This window comes from Engraulis encrasicolus, chromosome 22 (genome assembly GCF_034702125.1).
Source record: "Engraulis encrasicolus isolate BLACKSEA-1 chromosome 22, IST_EnEncr_1.0, whole genome shotgun sequence".
NCBI lineage: Eukaryota > Metazoa > Chordata > Actinopteri > Clupeiformes > Engraulidae > Engraulis > Engraulis encrasicolus.
The window spans coordinates 995834-1020345 of record NC_085878.1 but is presented as its reverse complement, the minus strand read 5'-3'; the positions used below and the strand labels follow the sequence as shown (position 1 = coordinate 1020345).

The 24512-nt window shown below is 44.7% G+C and overlaps 1 protein-coding gene across 2 annotated transcripts in view; it reads left to right on the top strand.

Moving 5' to 3' along the window:
• Positions 1–237: 237 nt before the first annotated feature.
• Positions 238–24512, top strand: part of sin3ab (SIN3 transcription regulator family member Ab) — a 29240-nt gene continuing 4965 nt past the window's right edge. Inside the window, exons 1-20 of one of the 2 annotated variants that reach the window (XM_063188446.1) lie at positions 238–939; positions 3086–3298; positions 3575–3754; positions 3981–4087; positions 4722–5130; positions 5951–6202; positions 7034–7186; positions 7316–7468; positions 7649–7735; positions 8454–8572; positions 8976–9186; positions 9588–9704; positions 10580–10818; positions 12094–12277; positions 13666–13839; positions 14756–15230; positions 18667–18836; positions 19576–19749; positions 21142–21234; positions 23499–23593. In XM_063188446.1, coding sequence (XP_063044516.1) covers positions 3116–3298; positions 3575–3754; positions 3981–4087; positions 4722–5130; positions 5951–6202; positions 7034–7186; positions 7316–7468; positions 7649–7735; positions 8454–8572; positions 8976–9186; positions 9588–9704; positions 10580–10818; positions 12094–12277; positions 13666–13839; positions 14756–15230; positions 18667–18836; positions 19576–19749; positions 21142–21234; positions 23499–23593 — 3575 coding nt within the window. In that variant the 5' untranslated portion in view covers positions 238–939; positions 3086–3115. Of the gene's footprint in view, positions 940–1742; positions 2801–3085; positions 3299–3574; positions 3755–3980; positions 4088–4721; positions 5131–5950; positions 6203–7033; positions 7187–7315; positions 7469–7648; positions 7736–8453; positions 8573–8975; positions 9187–9587; positions 9705–10579; positions 10819–12093; positions 12278–13665; positions 13840–14755; positions 15231–18666; positions 18837–19575; positions 19750–21141; positions 21235–23498; positions 23594–24512 lie in introns of those variants that run through there. The other variant, XM_063188447.1, reaches the window with a different exon arrangement.

Here is a 24512-nt window from a genome sequence, read left to right as displayed (position 1 = left end):
GAATGTGAATGTTGGTGGAAGGAATATAAATTGATATTGGTTCAAAGTCTCTCTTTGTGAAGTTTTCTTTTGAGAGAAAATGACCTGTAAACACTCAAATTATGATACAAATATTGCTACTAGCAAATACCAAATGAAACTAAAATGACTTGGGCCCTACTCGTGTTTTATTAGCCTTGTGATAATATCCACCTTAGAACTCTGTCTGCTCACAGTGCTCGAAAGGCTATCTTGGAGGTTCTATGGTTCCTTGGCTATCCCACGCCGTGACCAAAACGTGCAGTAGTGCACGTGTAGCTTGGACGTAATGCTGCTCGTCATACAGAGTTTGAAATTATGTGCATATACTGCGGTTTATCCCGTCATATCGTCCACAACATACCTGTCAAAGTGCGATAAACGAATCACAACACACAATTCGGCACCCAGGATGTCTAACGGACCGATTTTGAAACAGCAGTTGATATGCAACATAATGTCAGGCTGGAGAGACAAACACAAATTCAATCATCTGTCGTTTCGTTCCCGTTCCTTTAGTATGCACTCCAACAAACAGCAATCAAGACACAAAAGAATAAGATTCGAAACCCCATGTCCACAACCGAAAACATTACACATTCATCCTCGGACTGGCTTCTTTCAGCGTTTAAAATGTCAATGGGCGGTAACAAAATGCTCTATTCCACAGCCACGCCTCTCGTTGTGGGAACGCGACCATCAGAGGTTGTTTTCCAGTGCTAGCCAATTAGCAACATCGCTAACGGTGAATTTTGTGTCTGGCGCGTTATCTGGTGATAGGTGCAGTTTATGTATTTTTGGATGAGTGGAGGAGTAAGGTTTCACTGGAGATATTGATGAAAGATCTTTACGCATCGTTCTGTTTTGAGACAAAGCGCAGTTTGGATAGGACTTTGGTTCTTCGGATCGCAGTGTTGCGAGGTGAGTTTTCTTAGAATACTTGCTGCTGGCTAACTTTAGCTTGCGTATAAACCAGTGCAATAGAAAACTACGCACGGTGAGTTTGTAGAGACATACATGACATGTCCTTCCTGGCAAATGACTGCATTTCCGAATTCGAAGTCCTGGCATCGAAGTGTATGAATGTACATCGCAAGACTGCACAGAGTATGTTTCCCGTGCGATGTTAGCAGGGGAGCTAACAGCTGGGCTAAGCTGAAAGTGCTTTGCTAACGTTAACTGACACATCTTGCAATAGAAGCTGGAGGGACGCGTAAAAGGGTGCTAGGTAGCTGACGTTAGCAATGACAGAAGCAATGCATGGATCAGTGGGAAAGTGTTCCCGAGTGAAGTTCTTCGAGATGATTCGCAAATATTTCGAGCGATTATTTGTATTTCAAAGGCATGTTGGTGTGTAGCTTCTGAAAGTTTTAACGTATGTGCTGAAAGCGAATATTAAACATTTGGATATTAGCAAGACCGCTAGCTTTGTTGTTTCTTTGCTAATCAGTCAGCTAATGGTAGCCATGCACAAGATAGAATATTCTTGCGGACGCCTGATGCGTCCATTGGTTCAGAAACGAGCGTAATACTGGCGGGTCGACAACAACAAACAATAATCGTACAAAGTTGCCATTTAGCATCACACCCAACGTTGTTTGCAAGCCACGTAGATAACTGGTATGCCAGCTTTTCGCGTTACCCTTGATGGCTATACGCTGTTTACATTCACTTCGAGTTGGGCGCTTGCGAGGTGGTTGCCAGCTTTGCACAGGCCGCAAAGCAGAGGGGGAGGGGTGTGCAGACAACAAATGCATTCGGTGGTTTGACGATTTACTGTAACTGTTCTTGTTACTATGCAAGCCCGTGTAGCGGCTTGTTTTGAGTAGTTAAATATGTTGCACTGTATTTACGACACCCGTTACAACAGTGGTTATTTAGTATGGCAAAAAAAGTACATTTAGCACAATAATCTGCAGTCTGGTTATCTAACTTTTCAAAACCCACAGCTAACATGCTAGCTCGATATTTAGTTAAGTTTGCGGAAGCGTCCACACCAGTTAGCTTCTAGCAGGACCAGCTGCACGAGGATTCGCAATGTTATTAGTTAGCACGAGCGTCAGCAGGCTAGCAGCACCAACTAGTCAGCCGTGGTTGTTTTTCCTTGTGCCGAACGGCAAATGGAAAATCAGAGTTGTGCCTCTGTCGTGCTCCGTTTCATATTTGTGGAAAGCAAAGCCGACGGCTAAAATTTAACTAACCATATAGCGCCGAACCTTTGCTATAAATGATTTTGTTTGCGAGGATGGCTAAGGTTAAGCAAACGTTATTGTTAGCGGACGCTGGCTAACGTGTCCATAACGGCAGGTAACGTTAACAGTAATTATAACATCAGCAGCTAGCGTATGCATGGATAGCTGCCATTTAAAATGACACCGATACATATTATCAAGTCATTAAAAGTTGCATTCCATGTCATAAAATGAAATACAATTGTTGTGTCGCTGTATTGCCAACTTTTGCATGAACAAATGAGCGAGGTTGGCCAGTTTAATTGACGTTTCATATGACTTGAGCTAGCGAAGATTAGCTGGTTAGCCCACATCACCTCACCAATGCACCACTACTATTACTGCCAATGAGGGTTTTATGTGAATAATACGACAGCTGTCAACGTACATGCTACTCACCGCTATGGGGAAGCCGTCCCGACTTTAGCTTTTTGAGATGACATAGTAGCCCCACTACAGCTTAACAGTAGCGTCTTTGCTATTTGTCTGTTTGCGACCAGTAGCTCACCAAGTTGAGAATTCATAGATACCCCATCAAAACACTAAAACTTGTAAGCTCATTTTTAATGCACGGTTTTATTGTCACCATTCATTTTTTTTTCCCATCTGACTTAAACATCTTTCATGAAGTACTACACAATGCTCAATACATGCGACCAATTGTTATTTTGTTGTTGTTGATGTAAAAACGAAAAAGTTGTTTAAATGTCCTGTTGCCCTTGTAACGTTAACATTTTAAAGTTAGTCCACGCTGTTGTGTTATTGTATCAGTGACCCTAGAACAAGCCGACACGTAGGCTGTATCCTGTGGTTAACCCCTAGTGTGCCACTTTTAGATTTCACAGGTTGCAGAGCATGAGCACACCATGAAGCGGCGCTTGGAGGAACAGGACACAACTGTTTTCGCGTCACAACAGCGTCGACTCCCTGGTAGCACTGAAGGATTCCAACATCGGGTCCTAGCCCCGGCAACAGCTCTGTACGAGGCGGTTTCAGACAACATGCAACCGTCCTCTGGCATGCAGTATTCCGTCCCTCACGGGTATCAGGTATGTCTTACCAAAACCCCGGATTCAGATATTGAATTCATGAAGTCGTTTGATGACCTGAAGTTTTCACCAAAATAGTTAGTTACTGATGGAATGACCAAAGATGTAGTGTTTGCTTGTGAACACATCTTTCTTGTGATGCTTGTGTGCGAGGGAGCATTTGTTAATTTTAACTAGTGCTTACCTAGTTATCTATCATATTACAGCATTCTGGGCATTGTATGGTGACTGACGTGTGTGTGTGTGTGTTTTTCTCCTTCTGTGTCATCCTCACAGGTTCCAATGGCCCAGAGCTCAGGCAGTCATGGTCACACCAGCAGTCCAGCGGTGCACAGCGGGCCTCACCACCACACCCCTGCGGTCCATCCTCAGGGGCCGGCCGTGGGCCCGGCACCCCACCATCCCCCGGCCACCTCCACACCTGCCCAGGGCCATCAGCAGTTCCAGAGACTCAAGGTCAGCTTAGGCCACTTAATCTTATGTTCTCCTACATGCCAATCAATCACCAAATCAAGGTTACATGTGAACTGCATTTTCTACAACATGTCTGTGAACTGTGTCATTCATCCAAGTCATGCTAGTCACAAGTTGCACTGAAGTGTATTTTTTTCAACAAATCCCATCACTAAGATGCAAGTTTATGTAGATGTGCTGCTTTTAATTTCTGCTTTTCTTGTCCTAGGTCGAAGATGCTCTGTCTTACCTGGATCAGGTGAAGTTACAGTTTGGTAATCAGCCTCAAGTCTACAACGACTTTCTTGATATCATGAAGGAGTTCAAATCTCAAAGGTTAGTTACTGTGTCAGTTACTTAATTGATACCTCCACCGGATTCCATCCCGTCCTTTTATGATGCCTTTCATATTGTCTTATCATCTACATTCACACTATGTACTATATCTTTGTGCAGCATTGCCACTCCATCCTATATCCATTATGATATGATTCATACATTATTTATGTGCCTTGTTTTGTACTACATCGACACCACAATCGTGGGATGCGTTTGTCGACAGTGTCGTTGCTAACTAAGTTAACAAATTAGTAGGTTGCAATGCAATTTTCCATAGGCAGCCAAGTAAGTTGCTAACTGCGTAGCAACAACGTGTTCGAGAGACATGGGTCCTGTAGGCTATTCCATTATGACTTCCATTCATAGTTTGTTTCGTGTAGCATCGACACTGCAACCAATATTCCATTATGACTTCATTCATACTTTTTGTTTTGTGTAGCATCAACACTGCAACCAATATTCCAGTATGACTTCCATTCATAGTTTGTTTTGTGTAGCATCGACACTGCAACCAATATTCCATTACGACTTCATTCATACTTTGTTTTGTGTAGCATCGACACTGCAACCGATATTCCATTATGACTTCATTCATACTGAGTCCATGTACTTTTGTTTTGCGCTGGCGCAGCATTGACACGCCGGGCGTGATCAGCCGCGTGTCGCAGCTCTTCGAGGGCCACCCGGACCTCATCATGGGCTTCAACACCTTCCTGCCTCCCGGCTACAAGATCGAGGTGCAGACCAACGACCTGGTCAACGTCACCACCCCGGGCCAGATCCACCATATCACCCCGCACGGGATATCGGTGCAGAACATCCTGCCCCCAGGCCAGCACCCGGCTCCGCCGCAGCCGCAGTCTCAGCCCCAGCCACAACAACAACAGCAGCAGCAGCAGCAGCAGCAGCCACAACAGCAACAACAACCGCCACAGCAGCAACCTCCACAGCCGCCGCAGCAGCAGCAGCCTGCGCCCACCACCACTGCTGCCACTGCTGCCACAGTCACTGGGCAGCCAGCTCCAGCCAAAATAAGCAAGGTGCATACATAGCGACATTCAGTGCCCTAAAGTAACTTTTTCCATCATCAGCCAAAATGGCTAATAGATGTTCATCTCACTAATCACACAGTCACTAATGGGTCAAAGTGGCTAGTAAGTTGGTCTTTTCTCCCAGCCAGACTGAAATTACATCAGCTGTTGGCCGGTTGGCTGGTGTTAATCTAGAGCCCTGGAGACATTTATTCTGTGCATATGCGTTTTAAATCGTGTTTTTATTGCGTTTAAGTAGAGTGGAAAGTGTTTGCCAAATTGTTTTTTTGGAAGGACTGTCACACTTGTCCTTACTTTATGTAAACAGGTCTATGAATTACAAAAAGTTTTTTTTTTTTTTTAAAGGCAAGGCATGATTAAACATTAATCTTCTATTTCACAAGTAGAGAAGCACTGCAGCAGGTTTCAATTTTAAAAAGTTATTTTCTGCTCCAAGTCCCTGGACAACTAATTCCGTATGACTGCTGCAGCTATCTTGATATTTTTATGAACCATTTAGAAATGTTGTTATATTTAGTGGGTGTTCTCCTCACACTCACTACTGCTGTCCTTGGAGGGGGGGGGAATGCCAGTTTTGTGTGAAATGATTATCCCTAAAAGGGGGCAATAAAGATGTAGCCTGATTCTCATCAACTTTCAAATCTCTTCGAGACTTAGTCTACCCAAGAGCATAACAATTAACATTTCCCAAACGGGAAGATCAGAAACGATATTTGTATTGCTCTGAAAGCAACGCTGAAGGTGTTGCGTCACTAGGAGGGCATGGCCTGGTTAATGAAGATGTATCTCTCCCTCTCTCCTTGCCCAGCCCATGCAGTCTCCAGCTCTGACTCCAACCAGTCAGCCCAACCCGTCCATCCCCTCCTATGCATCCCCGCGCTCCCCCTCGGTGCAGCCCCATACGCCGGTCAGCAGCACGCCCGCAAGTGCCCCGCCCCTGCAGAACAACCAGCCCGTGGAGTTCAACCACGCCATCAACTACGTCAATAAGATCAAGAACCGCTTCCAGGGGCAGCCCGACATCTACAAGGCCTTCCTCGAGATCCTGCACACCTATCAGGTGAGCGCTGGAGTAGGGATGTTTACCGCTAGCCGTTTAACCGGTTAACCGCCGGTTAATGAGGCTTAGTAGCAGGTTAAGATTTTTTTGTTTTAATTCGCCAGCCCTGCTCTGGAGTTCGGTGAAGAAATAAAATAACCCAGCTCTTAGGCACACACACACCCTGCTTGGCACGTATTGTTATGCCCCGTGTACATCAAGCGCTACCAACGCGACCGGGTAGCTGGGGTGGTTGAAGAAGTTTCGCCATGAATTCGTTTTATTCGCTCTGGACGCTGCACTGACATGTTTGATTCAGCTAATCACATAACGGCTCTGTCTTGACAGCCTGGGACATTCCTCGATATGAACGTTCCGATTGGTTTTCGCCGAACAGCGTCATAGCGAATTCGCTTAAGATTAGCTTGAGTTTAATCGTCAAAAGTCGCCCTGGTCGCTCAAGAAGCTTCGCCCCTGGCGAATTCGCTCCGGTAGCGCTGGTCGCGCACCCTCCATAGAGAATGAATGACTTCCGTCGCTTCATTCGCGTTGGTCGCTCCCGATGTACACGGGGCATTATAGTTTCCCCACACATGCTACTGTTTGTTCTCATTTGTATGTTGCTTTGGACAAAAACGTCTTCCAAATGTAATGTAATATTTGGGAGAGAGAAAGAGAGAAACGCATGCATTCACTTTATTTTAGTTTTACCACCACATTGTGAATGCATTTGCCCTGGGGTGTCTATACGTGTTCCTCAGGGTAAAAGACTTAAATCTTAAGTCCCCTGAAGGCTGCATGCGTTTCTGCTCGTGTTAACTCACTTGACAATGTCACGCTTGTGCTTTTTAGAAGGAGCAGCGCAATGCGAAGGAGGCCGGGGGAAACTACACCCCAGCACTCACAGAGCAGGAAGTGTACGCCCAAGTGGCTCGTCTGTTCAAGAACCAGGAGGATCTGCTCTCGGAGTTTGGCCAGTTCTTACCCGATGCCAACAGCTCTGCAGTGAGTAGTAAAGTCCAATGGAAACAGAGTGGAATTTGTCTACCGTTGAAATGCATGAAATAACTGTTCCGAAAATCAGAAAGATGTATTATTATTTCACTGTCTTAATGACATTTTTTTCCCACTCAGCTGCTGAAGAGTACGGCTGAGAAGGTGGATTCAGTGAGGAATGATCATGGCGGCACAGTTAAGAGACCCCAGCTTAACAACAAGCAAAGGTTTAACCAGAACGGCTGTCCAATTAGGAGGCATGCTGGGCCCCCATCCACTCCACCAGTTAAGGTAATTCATTTTTTATTTTTATTTTTTAGTTATATTAGCATAAACAGCAAATTTAACTTCCTTTTTTGGCCTGGTAAGTAAAATAAATAGTGTTTGTGATTTTGAAAAGGAAAAGGATGGAGCTTTGACTTCTTATTTTGCAGATCAACTTTATAGATTGTTTCCCCCCCTTTTTTGCAGAAGAAACCAAAGTATTTTGGAAAAGACCACCAGTTAGCAGAGGCCAGCAAACTCGGTGGGGGAACTGAGTCCATGTTCTTTGAAAAGGTAAGTCTGATTATGAGATACAGACTAATCTGTAATAAATTTCAATTAGCGGAGTTGACTACACACGTCATTGTCCTAAGTATCTGATGTAGATTCATAATTTGGATTCTGCCTGATGGGTATTGCGTTTGAGTGCCTCAATGGTTATAGCGATGGTCTTTTGATGAGAGGGTTGTAGGCAGGGCTCTAAATTAACTTTTTTCGTCACCATCCAAAATGGCCAGTAGATGCTAATTTATTAGCGAAACACACACTCACTAATGGGCCACAGTGGCTAGTAAGTTGGTCTTTTCTACCAGCCAAACTGAAATTTCAGCAGCGTTTGGCGCCGGCTGATGTTTTTTAGAGCCCTGGTTGCAAGTTCAAATCCCATCCTCACCAGTACCTCCATCCATAGCTGACGTGCCCTTGAGCAAGGCACCCCACAGTGCTCCAGGGATTGTGAACCAATACCCTGTACCTAAATAACTGCAAGTCGCTTTGGATAGAAAGCATCAGCTAAGTGTAATGTGGTGTAATAATGTTGCTATGTACACATTTGGGCTTGCATGCCCACCCACAGGGACCCCGGTTCGAGTCCGGCTGGGGTAATTTCCCAATCCTCCCCTGTCTCTCTGTCCCTTTCCCTTCCTGTCACTATCTTTGACTATCCTGTCACATAAAGGCATGAAAGCCTCTAGAAAATGTATATTAAAATAATAATGTTGCTGTATTATAGGTGCGGAAAGCCCTGCGCAGCAATGAGGCCTATGAGAACTTCCTGCGTTGCCTGGTGCTCTTCAACCAGGAGGTCATCGCTCGAGCAGAGCTCGTGCAGCTGGTGGTGCCCTTCCTGGGGTGAGTTAAAGCTAAGTTGAAGAATTGTGTGTCAAGTCAAGTCGGTTTTATTGTCAATTTCTTTACATGCCCTGGTCATACAAAGAATTGAAATTACGTTTCTTACTTTCCCATGCAGACATAGACATAGACTTTAGGTGTGGACATAGACAATTAGACATAGACCGTACACATACATTACACCTAGAGTACTTATACAATACCCTTACAGACATATAATGTGTGTGTTTGTGTTTGTGTTTGTGTTTGTGTGTGTGTGTGTGTGTGTGTGTGTGTGTGTGTGTGTGTGTGTGTGTGTGTGTGTGAAAATAAAAACACACCTTTTCCTTCTTCGGAAATGCAACTCCTCTCAGCCTCTGAAAGCGAAACTAATGCATATATACACATTATATTTGCCCCATAGGAAATTCCCGGAACTCTTCACCTGGTTCAAAAACTTCCTGGGCTACAAAGAGTCCACACACATGGAGAGCTTTCCCAAGGAGCGTTCCACCGAGGGCATCGCCATGGAGATAGACTATGCTTCCTGCAAGCGCCTGGGCTCCAGTTACAGAGCACTGCCCAAGAGCTACCAGCAGCCCAAGTGCACGGGCAGGAGCCCACTCTGTAAAGAGGTAAACCACCAATAACCAAATACACACGCAGGGAGAGGAGTTATTATTACTTCTGGATGAAGAGTCCCATTCATCCAAGTAATTTTAGTGTTAGCAACTGGGAGGCCTCATGTACACAGCTTGCTTATGTACAAAAAGGATATGTGCTCACACAGTTCTCGCACAGATGTTTGGATGTACTAAGACTGGCTTGACATGAAAAAGAGTTTCCTCTGATGCTGTGCATGAAATACACGAGAAATACTCCAGAAACAAGTCCAGTAACTTGTGGTAGATTTTTGTGACTAGACAGGGGCGGGACTTACTTTATGTATGCATGCCCCTGGCTTTTTTAAGTTGCCGTGTTTTATTGACTGTTTAGCTGTGGAGGCTGTAACAGTTTGTTTTGTGGCTTGTTGCAGGTGCTAAATGACACCTGGGTGTCATTCCCTTCCTGGTCTGAGGATTCCACTTTTGTGAGCTCCAAGAAGACTCAGTATGAAGAACATATATACAGATGCGAAGATGAGCGATTTGAGGTGAGCAATAAATGTTGGCACAGCCATTCACTGCAGCTATTAATATCTCACACAAAAATCGTGCCAAGTCTAGAATTGTGGCCAGAAGCGGTAATGCAGTCACGTTCAACACAGTGAGCAACACTGACACTCTCCCTCTAGAGGCTGGGGATAAATGCACAACAACAAACATCTTAGAGGCTGCAGGCTGCAAATCAAGTTTTAAAGGGACACTGTGTGAGATTTTTAGTTGTTTATTTCCAGAATCCATGCTGCACATTCACTAACGTTACCTTTTTCATGAATACTACCACCAGCATCAAATTCTAAGTATTCATTATGACTGGAAAAAATGCACTTTTCATACATGAAAAGGGGGATCTTCTCCATGGTTCGCCATTTTGAATTTCCAAAAATAGCCATTTTTAGCTGCAAAAATGACTGTACTTGGACCATACTAGAAAATATTTGTTTATTACTTAGTGAACTTTCATGTAAAGATCAAATTTGGCTATAGGCAGCCCAATTTCTATGAGCAGCATAGTTTCAGTACCTTTTTTGACCATTCCCTGCACCGTGTCCCTTTAATGTGGCTGCACTGTGGCACTGAAATCAGTATTTTAGCATGCCGGTATTAATAGCAGCGCAATGCGATTCTGCAAACTTAAGTGCCGCATCAACACCCTTTTAAGATTACTTGCATCTATTTATTTTTTTACGTCATTTATTTATAATAAATTCAAGTCCATTTTTTAAATAAGACTTTGCCATAACTGCTCAAGTCCAGGCCTGTGGTAACTTGTTCGGCTTTAATTTAATTTGTTGTTCATTTTTAAACATGCCTTTGCTGTAAATGCCCATGTCTTGCATTTACGTCTCCTCTCTCCCCCCTGTAGTTGGACGTGGTTCTGGAGACCAACCTGGCCACCATCCGGGTGCTGGAGAGTGTGCAGAAGAAGCTGTCCCGCATGTCGGCGGAGGAGCAGGCCAAGTTCCGTCTGGACAACACCATGGGCGGCACCTCGGAGACCATCCACCGCAAGGCCATCCAGAGGATATATGGGGACAAGGCGGCCGACATCATCGACGGCCTCAAGAGGAACCCCGCCATCTCCGTCCCCATCGTGCTCAAGAGGTACGCCACTGGTATTATTTGTTTGCGGTTAGCACCTGGGGTAGGTGATATGACTTAAGCTTAGGAGATGATAATAATAATAATAATAATAATAATAATAATAATAACTTGGTTTTATATAGCGCCTTTCAAGTAACCCAAGGTCGCTTTACAAAAGGAGAATGGGCAGGGGAATAAAGAGAGAGGAGAGGAGGGGGTAGAGGTGGGGTTGGGGGCAGGGTGGTTAAGGACCATAGGCCTCAGAGAATAAGTATGATTTTGGATATGGAGATACTGTAACACTCATTTTAAAAGATAAGTGCTGTAATATTTGTAAGATGACAAGGAAATGATGCCTTAATGTGCTCAGATAAGGATCTGGAGTTGTCTTAAATTATAGAGGAAATGGCACAACGATGAGATTTTTTGTGACATATTGTAGCCCATTGACTGTATGGGTCCATGTCATTATCCAAACTCCAGTCCACTACTTGTGGCTTGTTGCATTGCAACGTCATCACAAGGCCTCAAGCACAAGGGAGGACTGGAGTTTGAATAATGGAACGGACTAGGGATGCAAATTATCGATTCATTCATTCATTAATCATTAGTTGATGGTCTTATCGATCGACTTACGATTAATTGATAAGCTGCATTTCCCCCCTGAAATCTCAATGTTTCTCAGAAAAAAAACCTGCTAAATCTAAAAATTTTAATTAAATATTGAGATAAAATACCACATTTAAATTAATTCTATTTCAATTCTTAAATCCAAAAGTGATTTAAATATTCCCACTATTCACACCCCTCTTCACACACACCCCTCTTCACACACCCATTTCACCTGGGTCTCTTGTCAGCTGAATTGTCGATTAATTGCGATGAATGTTTTTTAATCGATTAATCGTTTGCATCCCTAGAATGGACTCTATGATGATTTAGGGCAGCTGTGGCCTAGTGGTTAAGGAGATGGGCTTTAGATCAGAGGGTTGTAGGTTCGACTCCTACCTTTCCACTCCCTATCTCACTCCATGGCTGAGGCGCCCTTGAGCAAGGCACCTAACCCCACACTGCTCCAGGAACTGTAACCAATACCCTGTACTTAAAAAAATAAGTCTAAGTCGCTTTGAATAAAAAAAAGCGTTGAATGCGTTTAATGTAATGTAATGGTCCAGATCTCGGTGTTTGGGTGTTGCGGGAAAGCTGGGGGCAAACTTGAGTGAACATAGTGTGTGTGTGTGTGTTGTTTGTGTGTGTGTGTGTGTGTGTGTGTGTGTGTGTGTGTGTGTGTCACAGGCTGAAGATAAAAGAGGAGGAGTGGCGGGAAGCCCAGAGGGGCTTCAACAAGATCTGGAGGGAACAGAATGAGAAGTATTACCTCAAGTCTCTCGACCACCAGGGCATTAACTTCAAACAGAACGACACAAAGGTGTTCCGCTCCAAAACGCTGCTCAATGAAATCGAGACTTTGTACGATGAGGTAAGTTGTTGTGGAGTTTTTGGAACATAATGGTTTATTTGAAATGTTTTTGGCTGAGTTTGGGAACATGTGGTTTGTTTGAAATGTTGTGGCTGAGTTTGGGAACGTGTGGTTTATTTGAAATGTTTTGCCTATCAAGAGAGGTGTACATTCTTCACAATGACACTTAGAAACTGTTGCTGTCGCTATTTGTCATGGATGCATTTCACCGGCAACAAATATTTACGTGTGAATCACTCACGCTTGCGTAGTGTTTATGTATGACTCAAGTGTTTGCTTCATCCAGTCACTGGTTCTGCAACACGTTTCACCCTCTGTTGATGGCTGCGGGGTATTAGCCAGGCCGCGCCCTCCTAGTGACGCAACACCTTCGCCGTTGCTTCTAGTCAGGCCAAGAGCAATGTAAATATTGTTTCTGATCTCCCGAAAAAAAACGGGAACTCCACCCACTTTGTCAGACACCAGTGAACCAATAGCAAACCTTGGGAGGCGGGTCAACCATGTAATTTGGGAAGAGTTCATGGTTATGGTCTTGGTCAGACCAAGTTTCGAAGAGATTTGAAAGTCGATGATAATCAGGCTAGAGAGGTATAGCACCTTTTTGCTTAGCTGAATTGCTCTTGTTGTTGTACCAGCAGACATGCCTCTTGTTGGAAATACTTAAAGCTCTTTAAGTTTAGGTCTCTACTTGACAGCACACGCCCCCCAGTTTGATTTTAGTGTCAGCTGAGAAACTCCACGGCAACCTAAAAGTATTATGGTGTAGTTTATAATGGCACTGTTGTGGCCATCCCAGCTGTTGTATACCAGCATACTTTATATTGACGCGGCTCTCTATCAGAAACTGTTGTTGCTCTCTCTACAGATTAAAAAGTTATGGTGGTGGTTTGTAATGATGTTGATCTCTATGGAAAGTAACAACTGTTCTTGTGTAGTAGTAGTAGTAGTACTTCGTGTGATTTGCACTGGCTTTGTTCTGCCCCCACTTCTGTTCTGTCTCCAGCCTAAAGATTGCCCTTACTCTCTTCTTGAATACTAGTATAGTTTGTAATCATTGTAATCACCATGGAAACTAATGACTGCTGTTGTGTATTTAGTGTAATTTGCGATGAATGTCATATGCCCCCATTTCTCTTGCTCTCGCTCCCTCTCCCTCTCCCACTGTATGTCTCATTCTCCCTAAAGATTATCGTACTAATCTCCATGGGAACTAGTAGGGGTTTTTGTTGTTGTAATTTACATTAGTGTAAGTTACAATGACTTATGTTCTCCAAGTTTGTTAGAGGGCGCGCTCAACTTCTGGGGGAAAAAATGAATGACTTTGGGTGCCCGATAAAAGGTGGTGTCAACTTAAAGAATGTTTTGTTGTTCTTCCCCCCTCTCCCCAGCGGCAGGAGCAGGCGTCGGAGGAGGGCGGTCCCAGCACGGCGCCCCCTAGCGGCCCCCACATGTCGCTGCCGTACGAGGACGGCCACATCCTGGAGGACGCGGCCGGCCTCATCATCCACCACGTCAAGCGGCAGGCCGGCATCCAGAAGGACGACAAGCACAAGATCAAGCAGGTCTCTGATCACCACATTTACAGGGCTGATAGTATTCAGGCTCCATGCCTGATTTCAGGCTTGACAGAGTTTGCAAAAATAAAAACATTGATAATAATTAGCCATTAGGTTATTCTAATCTCAAAGTGTTTACAGGTTCAGGGTTTTTTTCTACTATCGGGCTTGAATAATGGTCATACACAGGCTATTAAATGTTTGAATAATGTGTCAAAATAGGCCTACGTTACGTCACTATGCAGTATCTTGTCGTCGTTAGAGCAGGGGAAAAAGTTCAGGCTCAGGATTTTTTTTCACCATCACCCCTGCATTTACTTTTTCTGAAAATATATATTTTTTAGGGGTCTTTTATGCCTGTATTTGATAGGACGGTCTGAGATGGTGACAGGAAGCGAGTGGGACACAGAGACCGGGAAATGACCCCGGCCGGACTCGAACCGGGGTCCCCCGTGGGCAATGTGAGCCCAAATGTGGGGGGCTTAGCGTGCTGCGCCACAGCGCCCCCCCCTGGTCACGACATGTACAGGGATGCAGCAATTCATGGATTCATTAGTTACAAGCAAGTGCCACATATTCCAGATGATTTGGTTTTACCTGTCCAATTCAGCCAGGTCATTGCTGGTTAGTTGAATTGGACAGGTAAAAAGAGGTAATTTGGAATATGTGGCCCTATATACTAACTAACTATAAATCCATTTTGCCCATCAATGCTTGTCTGACTCTTTTATCCAAAGGAGGAAGGTGGAGGTTTAACCGGCAATTTGAACCCATTTTTTACGATATTAGTATCGGTATCGGTACTCGGTATCGGCAAGTACACACATTAATGTACTCGTATTTGTATCAGTTTTCAAAAAAGTGGATTCGGTGCAACCCTAATCTCCAGAGCACCTAACCATTCCACCACGTCCGTCCCCAGGTCATCTACCACTTCCTGCCCGACATGCTGTTCGCACGCCGCGGCGAGCTCTCGGACGCCGAGGAGGAGGAAGAAGAGGAAGAGGAAGAGGATGGCGAGGGGGGAGAGGAGGGGAGCGGCGGTGCCGGTGCCGGTGGCGCCACCAAGAGGCCGAACGGCACGGCTGCGTCGGGGTCGGGGTCGGGAGGCAGCGGCCAGCGCTCCAAACTGCTGTTCGGCAGCAGCAGCGCGGCGGCGCAGCGCGGCACGGGCAGCAACTGCGACGAGGCCTACAACCTGCTGTACGCCAACAACAACTGGTACGTCTTCCTGCGGCTGCACCAGATCCTGTGCGCGCGCCTGCTGCGCATCTACAGCCAGGCGGAGAGGCAGATCGAGGAGGACACGCGCGAGAGGGCCTGGGAACGCGAGGTGCTGGGCCTGCGCAGGGAGAAGGGGGACAGCCCCGCCATCCAGCTACGCCTCAAAGAGCCCAGTAAGGAAGCGCACACGCACACACACACACACGCACGCACGCACGCACACACACACACACACACACACACACACACACACATACATATATATATTAGGGGTGGTACGGTTCACAAATGTCACGGTTCGGTCCATATCACGGTTTCAAGGTCACGGTTTTCGGTTTTGTACGGTTCTGTTTTTTTTTTGTTTTTTTTTTAAATAAAATGTATTATATTAAAATTTGAATGAAAATGGAAGCTTATCATGGGTATGTTGAATTTGACTTCATTTGACCCAACTGAAAGAGGAAAGATATCCATGATTTTAACATGCTTCCATTTATTTCACAAAAAGGGAGAACTAAGTCCTAACTTTTAAGTTGACAAATATTCAAATATTACATGCTATAACACATTTGACGTGTAAAAATAAAACAGCTACACTCCTGTAGGTAATGGGACCATTAGGTCAGTGTAGTATGACTATTTTGGTTAATGACACACTGAGAACGAATTGGACTTTTATTTTGATACCGCTTTCTGCGAGTTTTGCGCTTATGAATCAGTTGCTTCCTATCATGAAACTGCCGGCCGTGAGAAGCATAGAAGTAAAATCAGAAGTCAAACTCAATTTTAAGTGAACAAGTGATAGGGTTATGTTATGTTAAAATGTGAAAGTTAAGGTAACAAATAATTTTAAAAGATCGTTTTTTTAGAAGTGTATGCCCAAGAATGTTTCACAAAACTCCTGTGAAGCTGAGCCTTTTAAAACAGTCAAATTTTATTTTTTTTAGCCTATAGTGTTAAACATCAATGTTAACTAGGCAACAGCACAAAGTCCCCTTCCGTCCATCAGAGTTTAACTAGCTACATATAATTAGGCCTACAGTTGATTGCAGTTAAGGACAGCACAGTGAATCTGATGGATATGTTCAATTATCTCGCATTTTGCCGTCCGGAATCCCCATTCAATGCCACGTGGATATAGCCTACACTAGGCTACTGTAACGTAAGTCATAGTCTACTTTGTTCTGCTAATCTGTCATTGTTTGTAAATTCATGTTCATTTAATTTAAAATGGTCAGCATAAAGGCTGGGAACAGTCACTTGCGCTAACGTGGAGAGAGAGGGGGGAGAGGGTGACGTTGCTGACCGACCTGCACTTGCTTGTAGGCTACTGTAGCCTAGTCAGCTGGCGCATGCTGTTACATTATGTCTTTCAGTTGGATGATAGAAATCCGTCTTTCCACACTCAATATCCTACGTAGTCTTTGTGTTTTATGCTTGTAAAAGTAGTAGGATTTTAATAGCGTCGTCCGCCGGTGGTCACTCTATTTTTTTTTTTTGAAACCGTGGGCACCGTGCGGTTGCCCACTACCCCGTTCCGTGACATGCAAACCGTACGGTCTCGGTTTGCAACGCAAACCGTACCATGCCTAATATATATATATATATATATATATGCATACACACACACACGAATACGCAGAGAGAAGGGGACATCCCTGCCATCCAGCTACACCTCAAAGACCTCACTAAGAACACACACACACACACACACACACCATCTTGCTACCTTTGCTCTCTAACATGAATGTCAAGCACACACACCTTCCTCCACAGTCACTTGGCTCACTGATGTTGCGGTTATTTGAAAAGTGTGTTTTTGCCAACTAAGTAAGCCTTGCTTTGGATTTGATCCTGCCAGGTGTCTTAAATGAGCACTCAAGATCGCTAGATCCAACCACTTTGTGACCTCACTTATTTTGGGTGACAGGCCAGGGGGTTTTACTTTCCGTACCCAGGATTGGCCCATCTGGCAGGAAACCCCTCTACTCTTCCAAATCTGCTACTCTAGTGCTACAGGAATGCTTGCTTGCAGAGAAGTCTGTGAAGGCAGATATTGTGTTCAGCGTGCTTGTTGCTTGTTGGCTGCTTCACGGCTGGGTGGATTCCTAAGGTTCAGTATACTTTTCCCCCCCGTGACAGCATGCACGGGAAATCGATGTAGGTGTAGTGCGTGTTATTGTCAATTGTTGTTAAAACTGTGTTTACTGTAAGTGAGGTAGCAGAAACATTTTATCAACCAAGTGCCCCGCAAAAGTTTCTGTAACAGAAAAAGCTGGCTAACTAAAGGCAAAAACTTACCGTGCTTAAAGCAATGGTTTGGAGTAGATTCACCCTAATGCCATTTGAACCGTGACATCCATCCATTAATCCACCCGAAGTGTTTTCTGGCTTGGGCTTACATCAGCAGAGTTACAGAGTTATTCAATGTTTATTCCGGATAGCTTGGCACAAGCGCATATGGATCCTGGACACTATCTCCACACTTACCCCACAAAAATCACATGTCACGACACCAAACTTCTACAGTATTACAAATATGGTCTGTACTCACAAAACGAAGCATTTGGAAGTTTGTAAATAGTCCAGGAGTTTATTATTATCAACAGAAGCCGAATAGCTTTTCTGCTGCTAAAGCTCCGCCGACGTTACTTCCGTCATCTGAGACTAGCCCATAAAAGTCCTCTATTTACTTCTTAGTTACTGCTTTGCAAATGGTCCCTGACTAAATTAAACCGAATAAGCTAACTAAGACTAAACCAAGTCGCCCTGTCGCCAGTCGTACTGACCTGGGTGTTGTGGTTGCGATGTCCACTAGTGGATATTGAGGTGGAGAAGTACTGACCTGAGTGTTGTGGTTGTACTGACCTGTATGTGTGTTGTGGTTGCGGCAGAGATTCTTTAAGTATAGAGATATCCCAACATAATAGGTTTCTATGGGCACCTTACGTGACCAGGTTCCGGTCTGCCTAAAGGGGCGTGTCATAATGCTCCTACAATGAATAGAACAGTCCTTAGGTCTGCCTAGGTCTGCCTAAGGGGGGTCATAATAGAACCAGGAAACAATGGGCCAATGGAACCTCTCTCTCTCTACTCTCTCTGGTTGCGGTGTCCAATAGTGGATATTGAGTTGGAGGAGTACCTGTGCCCCCTGACATCAGATCTGCTCCTACAACCACTACTTTTAAATCCAGACTTAAAACACATTTCTACATATTGGCCTTTGCTTCCTAGTTTCATCCTTTTTTCTGCTTTTGTTATATATATATAAGCTTATATATATTTTTTTTGTCTTTTTTTATCTTAATTTTTTATCTTGCCTTTTTATTCACTGTGGAAGGCCTTTTGTATCTTATGTGTTTCATTCTTGCCGTTGACTTTGTCTTGTTTTTAATCAAATTTTTAGTATTGCTTAATTTTACTATTTTAGCTTTTACACTGTACAGCACTTAGGTCAGTTCTTGCTGTTTAAGAGTGTGGGTTTTTGAGCATTCTATAAAAAGAATGCGTTCTATAACAATGCAAGATTCTACAATTCCATATTGTATTGAATGACGCCCAGAATTCTATAGAATACTTACTTACTTGTGCTTGCTTGATGTGCAATAGTGGATATTGAGGTGGATGAGTACTACTCGGCCTTCCTGGAGATGGTGCGTAACCTGCTGGACGGCAACATGGAGGCGTCCCAGTACGAGGACTCGCTGCGGGAGATGTTCACCATCCACGCCTACATCGCCTTCACCATGGACAAGCTCATACAGAGCATCGTCAGGCAGGTAGGTGGCAACAATACCCGCCCTGCCAGCCCCCACCGCTCGCTCGGTCTGTCGGTCTGTCTGTCTGTCTGTCTGTCTCGCTCTCTCTCTCTCTCTCTCTCTGTCTGTCTGTCTGTCTGTCTCGCTCTCTCTGTCTGTCTGTCTGTCTGTCTGTCTGTCTGTCTGTCTCGCTCTCTGTCTGTCTCTCTCTCGCTCTCTCTGTCTGTCTCAATCTCTCTCTCTCTCTCTCTCTCTCATTTGACACACAGATAATATCATATTGAGCTTAAACTTGACTTGGGGGAGACAAAAAGTTTTAAAAGTTTTGTTTGTTAAATCGGTGCATAATGTGACTATATGTGGCATTCGACAACTTTGCTGTTCTTCCAATTAACACCCTTCTCCTCCTCTTCCTCCTCTTCCTCCTCCTCCTCCTCCTCCTCTTCCTCCTCCTTCTCCTTCTCCTCCTCCTCCTCCTCCTCCTCCTCCTCCTCCTCTTCCTCCTCCTTCTCCTTCTCCTCCTCCTCCCTCTCTTCCTCCTTCTTCTCCTCCTCCTCCTCCTCCTCTTCCTCCTCCTCCTCCTCCTCCTCCTCCTCCTCCTCCTTCTCCTCCTCCTCCTCTTCCTCTTCCTCCTCCTGCTCCTCTTCCTCCTCCTCCTTCTTCTCCTCCTTCTCCTCCTCCTCCTTCCTTCTCCTCCTCCTTCCTCCTCTCCCTCCTCCTCCTCTTCCTCCTCCTCCTCCTCCTCCTCTGTATCCTGCAGCTGCAGCACATAGTGAGCGACGAGATCTGCGTGCAGGTGACAGAGCTGTACCTGAGCGAGTGCCCCAGCCGGGCCACCGGGGGGCCCCTGTCCTCCCAGAGCTCCCGCTCCCCCGCAGAGGCCGCCTACCAGCGCAAAGCCGAGCAGCTCATGTCCGACGAGAACTGCTTCAAGGTAGTGGGTCTTGATTTGTAGAGCTGTTCAAATACACGCGCGCACATGCACACACAGAGGCACACACGCACACAGAGGCACACGAGCGCACATCCCTCAGTCAGGGCACTCGTGTCAAACGAAAACTGCTTCAAGTTAGTGTATCTGATTGTAGCACTTTTCTATGCACACACACACACACACACACAATGACAAAAGACCAACAAAGGTCGGCGTCTGCGCCTGCACTTATCACTTGGTTATTGCTTTGAGCGTGCACTCCCAAAAAGTAGTAATCACTCAAGATAATGGAAACATTGAGAATGGACTAGCTCCGAAACGTCTGTTTCTCCAGTTAACCTTAGACTTCTGTTGTTTGATTTCGGCTTCAATACACTTTTTCACACACACACACACACACACACACACACACACACACACACACACACACACGCACACACTGTAGACCAGGACACTCATGTCTGACAAGAACTGCTTCTAGGTAGCACACCTGTTTTTACAGCACTGTTCTACACACACGCACTCACACACATGCCTCAGCCAGGAGGCTTTAAGGTAGCATTCCCGTTTACAGCATTGCTCTCTACACACAAAGTTTTATAGAACTTTCACTTACTCTCTAGTGCACACACACACACACACACACGTACAGACACTTAAGCCAGGCTACTCGTGCTGCCGTCACACTTTTGTCTACTTATTAGCTGCATAAAATCCAAATGACCTTTTTTTGTTACAGTGGAAAGTAACTGACGCAATTATATTCTTCCATTACAAAAAGCATAAGCTTACTCCACAAAAGGTTTGGCAGCTGGCCAGCGGGGAACTTTAGTTGGAAACACTAAGGGCAATTTATCCTTGTTAGCATTTACTGATTGATTTGATAAACATTGGCTTGTAGGAACTGTAGAGGAGTTGCTGCTTAAAGGGAAAAGTAAAATCATACTTGTGCCATAGGCAGAACCTTTTCACATATTTCCATATTCAGAAGTAATATTTAACTGATTGACTTTATTGTGTTGATGTTGAAAAAGCACTCCTTTTACAGCCAAATGGAGGCTAATACTTGATAATTAAGTATACTTGGGCGCAGCGTCTTCCTTTAACTCTACACATCTCTGCTGACTAACAAGTGCATGATTGACACAATGCCATTCATTCATTTCTATTTCTAACGGCACCACCGTTACTACAAATTCCAGACTTGACGAAAGCAACCAGACTTGTTTTTGGGAAAAGAGTAAGCAAATAGACTTATTTTTGTCGGTTAAATGTTTCGTCTGCCTCATTTTCACTGCCTTGTCCACATACAAGACAAAAAAGGTCTTATCATTTTATTTAAATAATAATAATAAATAAACTGATGTGTTGTGTATTTGTTTGTGTTTGCAGTTGACCTTCCAGAAGAGCCGAGGGAGCATTCAGCTGGCTGTGGAGCTCCTAGACACGGAGGAGGACAACTCGGACGAACCGGCAGAAGCAGAGGTAACACACACACATGCACACGCAGACACACATGGACACACACGCACACGCACACGGACATGGACGAGCCGGCAGAGGTAACACTTGCTGTCTAGACAGCACAGCTGGGCCCTCCTACCCACCTCTCTCACACACACACACACACACACACACACACACACACACACACACACACACACACACACACACACACACACACACACACTCACTCCCTCACACACGCTCATGGACACATTCTGGTACAACCTTTGCAAATGGTTGCATCATAAGTGGTGTCGGCCACACCCCCTGACTCCTCAGCTATGCATGTTCAGGTGCAGGTGCACAGCATTAGCTGCCTGTCATGACTCCAGTGTAGTGCTAAACAATAAGGTGGTTACTGATGTCTGTGAATATTCTTTACCATACGTTTTAACTACAAATGGCTTTCTCCTCCTGTAGCGCTGTTATGTACTTTTTTTAACTACTTGTTCACAAATGCCTGTTGGTTTTTTTGTGACAGTCAAAAGTGATGGCAGATCTTTTAGCTGATCCAAAAATCAGACACTCAACCGATTAGTAATACAATGCTTATTAAAGATCATGAATTCAAAGGACATGAATGTGTCCCATTTAGGCTACTGCCACCCACATGGGTTTCCAAAGTTTAGCCCCTGTTGGAGCTTGCTCACAGGCACACAGGATGACAGACTGGTCAAGAGAGCTGTGTCCTGCAGCTATGCTTCTCCTCTGACAATCTCTTGCCAGTCGTTTGACCATTCTGGTGCCTGTGATCACTTGTGGTTGATGCTAATGTTCCAATTTAATTCCAGTGATTATGCTAAGCTATTCTAATAAGTCTGATACCAATACAGCCTAGTACTGAAAACACAGAAGAAAATTATATGCACATTCATGAATAATGCGTTTAAGTACTGCAAATATGTGTAAATCAAAAAGGGAGGACCGTTACTTTTAGACAAGAACTGCTTTAAGGTAGCACTTCCTTTTACAGAACTTTCACCCTCTCTCCAGTACGCGATGGTGCAAATCATAGGACATTTCAGGAAGGCGACTCGGAAGCGTCCAATCACGTTCGAGGAATGAATCCCTGGTCCAACCAGAGGCTTTGTTGTGATTTGTTTAATGGCGGCCATCGCTTCATCGCAGTCGAAAAAAAAAACTACGCCGAAAAAGACAAATATAAGACCTTTCTATGCAATTATTGCGCTATTAAACAGATTAAAGTTGGACACCGTTTAATGTAACCGGTTGGAATTTAAATCTGCGTTGCGTTGTAGTTGGAATAAAGATGACTCCTAGACAGGTGAAGATTGATACAATGTTTTAGTGATGGTTCTGTTGGATTACCACACAGTACAATTATCACCCTGGGGCTTGGGGCTGCACTCCCACTCCTCTTCCCACAGCATACAGAGTCAGGGGTTTACAATAAACACATTTAACAGTAACTAAATATAGTTTTAAAAAAAAACGTATTAGAGAGAAAAGATATTAAATCGCTGGGTTATGGATTACAGGGGCTACTACCATAGCCTGTCTTCCCATTGACCCTAGTGTGCCCTGCTAGCTAGCTTAGCAAAACTCCGCTAGCATAAACAAGAAATTAGCTAAGCTGCAGGGTCACAATACCATTTCAAGACGCAAAAATACCTAAACAATCGAAAATAAACACACACACGTGTTACTTATTTGCTTGTGATAATTGCTTTTAGTTATTAATAATCCCGTTGGAAGTTTGTAGTCGTCGTGCTCGCTGTGGTTGAAACAGGACACCAACAAAGCCTGGGATTGGACCAGGGTTTTCCGCGAACATTCAGCGAACGTGATTGGACAATATTCATGCGCCTTCCTGAAATCTCCTACGATTTGCACCATCGCCTCCAGTACACACTAGCTTGCTCCCTAGCTTGCTCACAGCTCTCTTGACCAGTCTGTCATCCTGTGTGCCTGTGTCCTGCAGCTATGCTTTTCCTCTGACACTCTCTTGCCAGTCTTTTGACCGTTTTCTACTTCTCTATCTCTGTCTCTCTCTGTCTCTCTCTCTCGCTCTCTCGCTCTGTCTGTCTCTCTGTCTCTTTTCTCTCTGTCTCGCTCTGTCTGTCTGTCTGTCTCTCTGTCTCTTTTCTCTCTGTCTCTTTTCTCTCTGTCTCTTTTTTCTCTGTCTCTCTGTCTCTCTCTCTCTCTCTCTCTCTCTCTCTCTCTCTCTCTCTCTCTCTCTCTCTCTCTCTCTCTCTCTCTCTCTCTCTCTGTCTCTCCTGCAGCGCTGGTCGGACTATGTGGACCGCTACCTGATCTCCGACTCCACCTCCCCCGAGCTGCGTGAGCACCTTGCCCAGAAGCCCGTGTTCCTGCCCAGGTGAGGCTCCATCTCCTTGTGCCAATCTTCAGAGGGCGGGCGCAAAGCACCCACCCCCCCCAGACACACACACCCCCTACACCCCAAACCACAACCCACACCACCACCCTCCTCCTCCTCCTCTGCCCTGTCCTCCCCAACCACCGTAGATGAGTAAAGTAGCTTGAATCTCCTACCTACCTACGTTCTCTGTTTGTCCCTCCCACCCAACCACCCCTTCCTAGTCTGTTTTTAGTCGTACACTTCTGTCCTTTTCATACCTTTTACGAGAGGAACACACGAGAGAGGGAGGCTAGAAGAGGGTTTGGCAGATTTTTAACAAGCTGTCTGACCGATTTTTAGTAGCATAATCTTTTCATTTAAAAAAAAAAGAAAGAAAACAATGTCCAGTGGTCACTTTGTGGGTTTGTGTCTCACTTTTCTGTTTTTTAAATTTTTATTTTTATTTTTGAGAGGCACCTGCTTTTTTTTCTCCCTTTTTTTTGGTCCTGTCCCTTTTTTGTTCCGTGTTTCAACAGCCCTGACATCATCAGCTCCTGAGTGGCAGCCCAGGCCCTTGTCATTTTGACTGCACTTTATCAGAGCCCATACGCCACTCTGGAGGAACTTATTTATTAATGCATCTGCTCAGGGGACGGGACAACACCAACAACTACAACTCCTACTCCTACTCCTCTCCATGTTTGTAAATCTTTCACTCTTGTATGTTGTGTGTGTGTAAAAAAAAATGTTTTTTTCCTGTTTGTTGTTTTCCTCCCAAAGATTGTACTTTTAGGACATCACTTATTTATTTGAGTTTTTTTTAAAAAGAGGAAAAAGGTCCAGACAGAAGTGATTTTTAACTCCTTTTATTGTTTTATGGTATCATTCAGTGGTTTGAAAATGGATGGCCAATTATGATGGAAAATATGTAATGCTG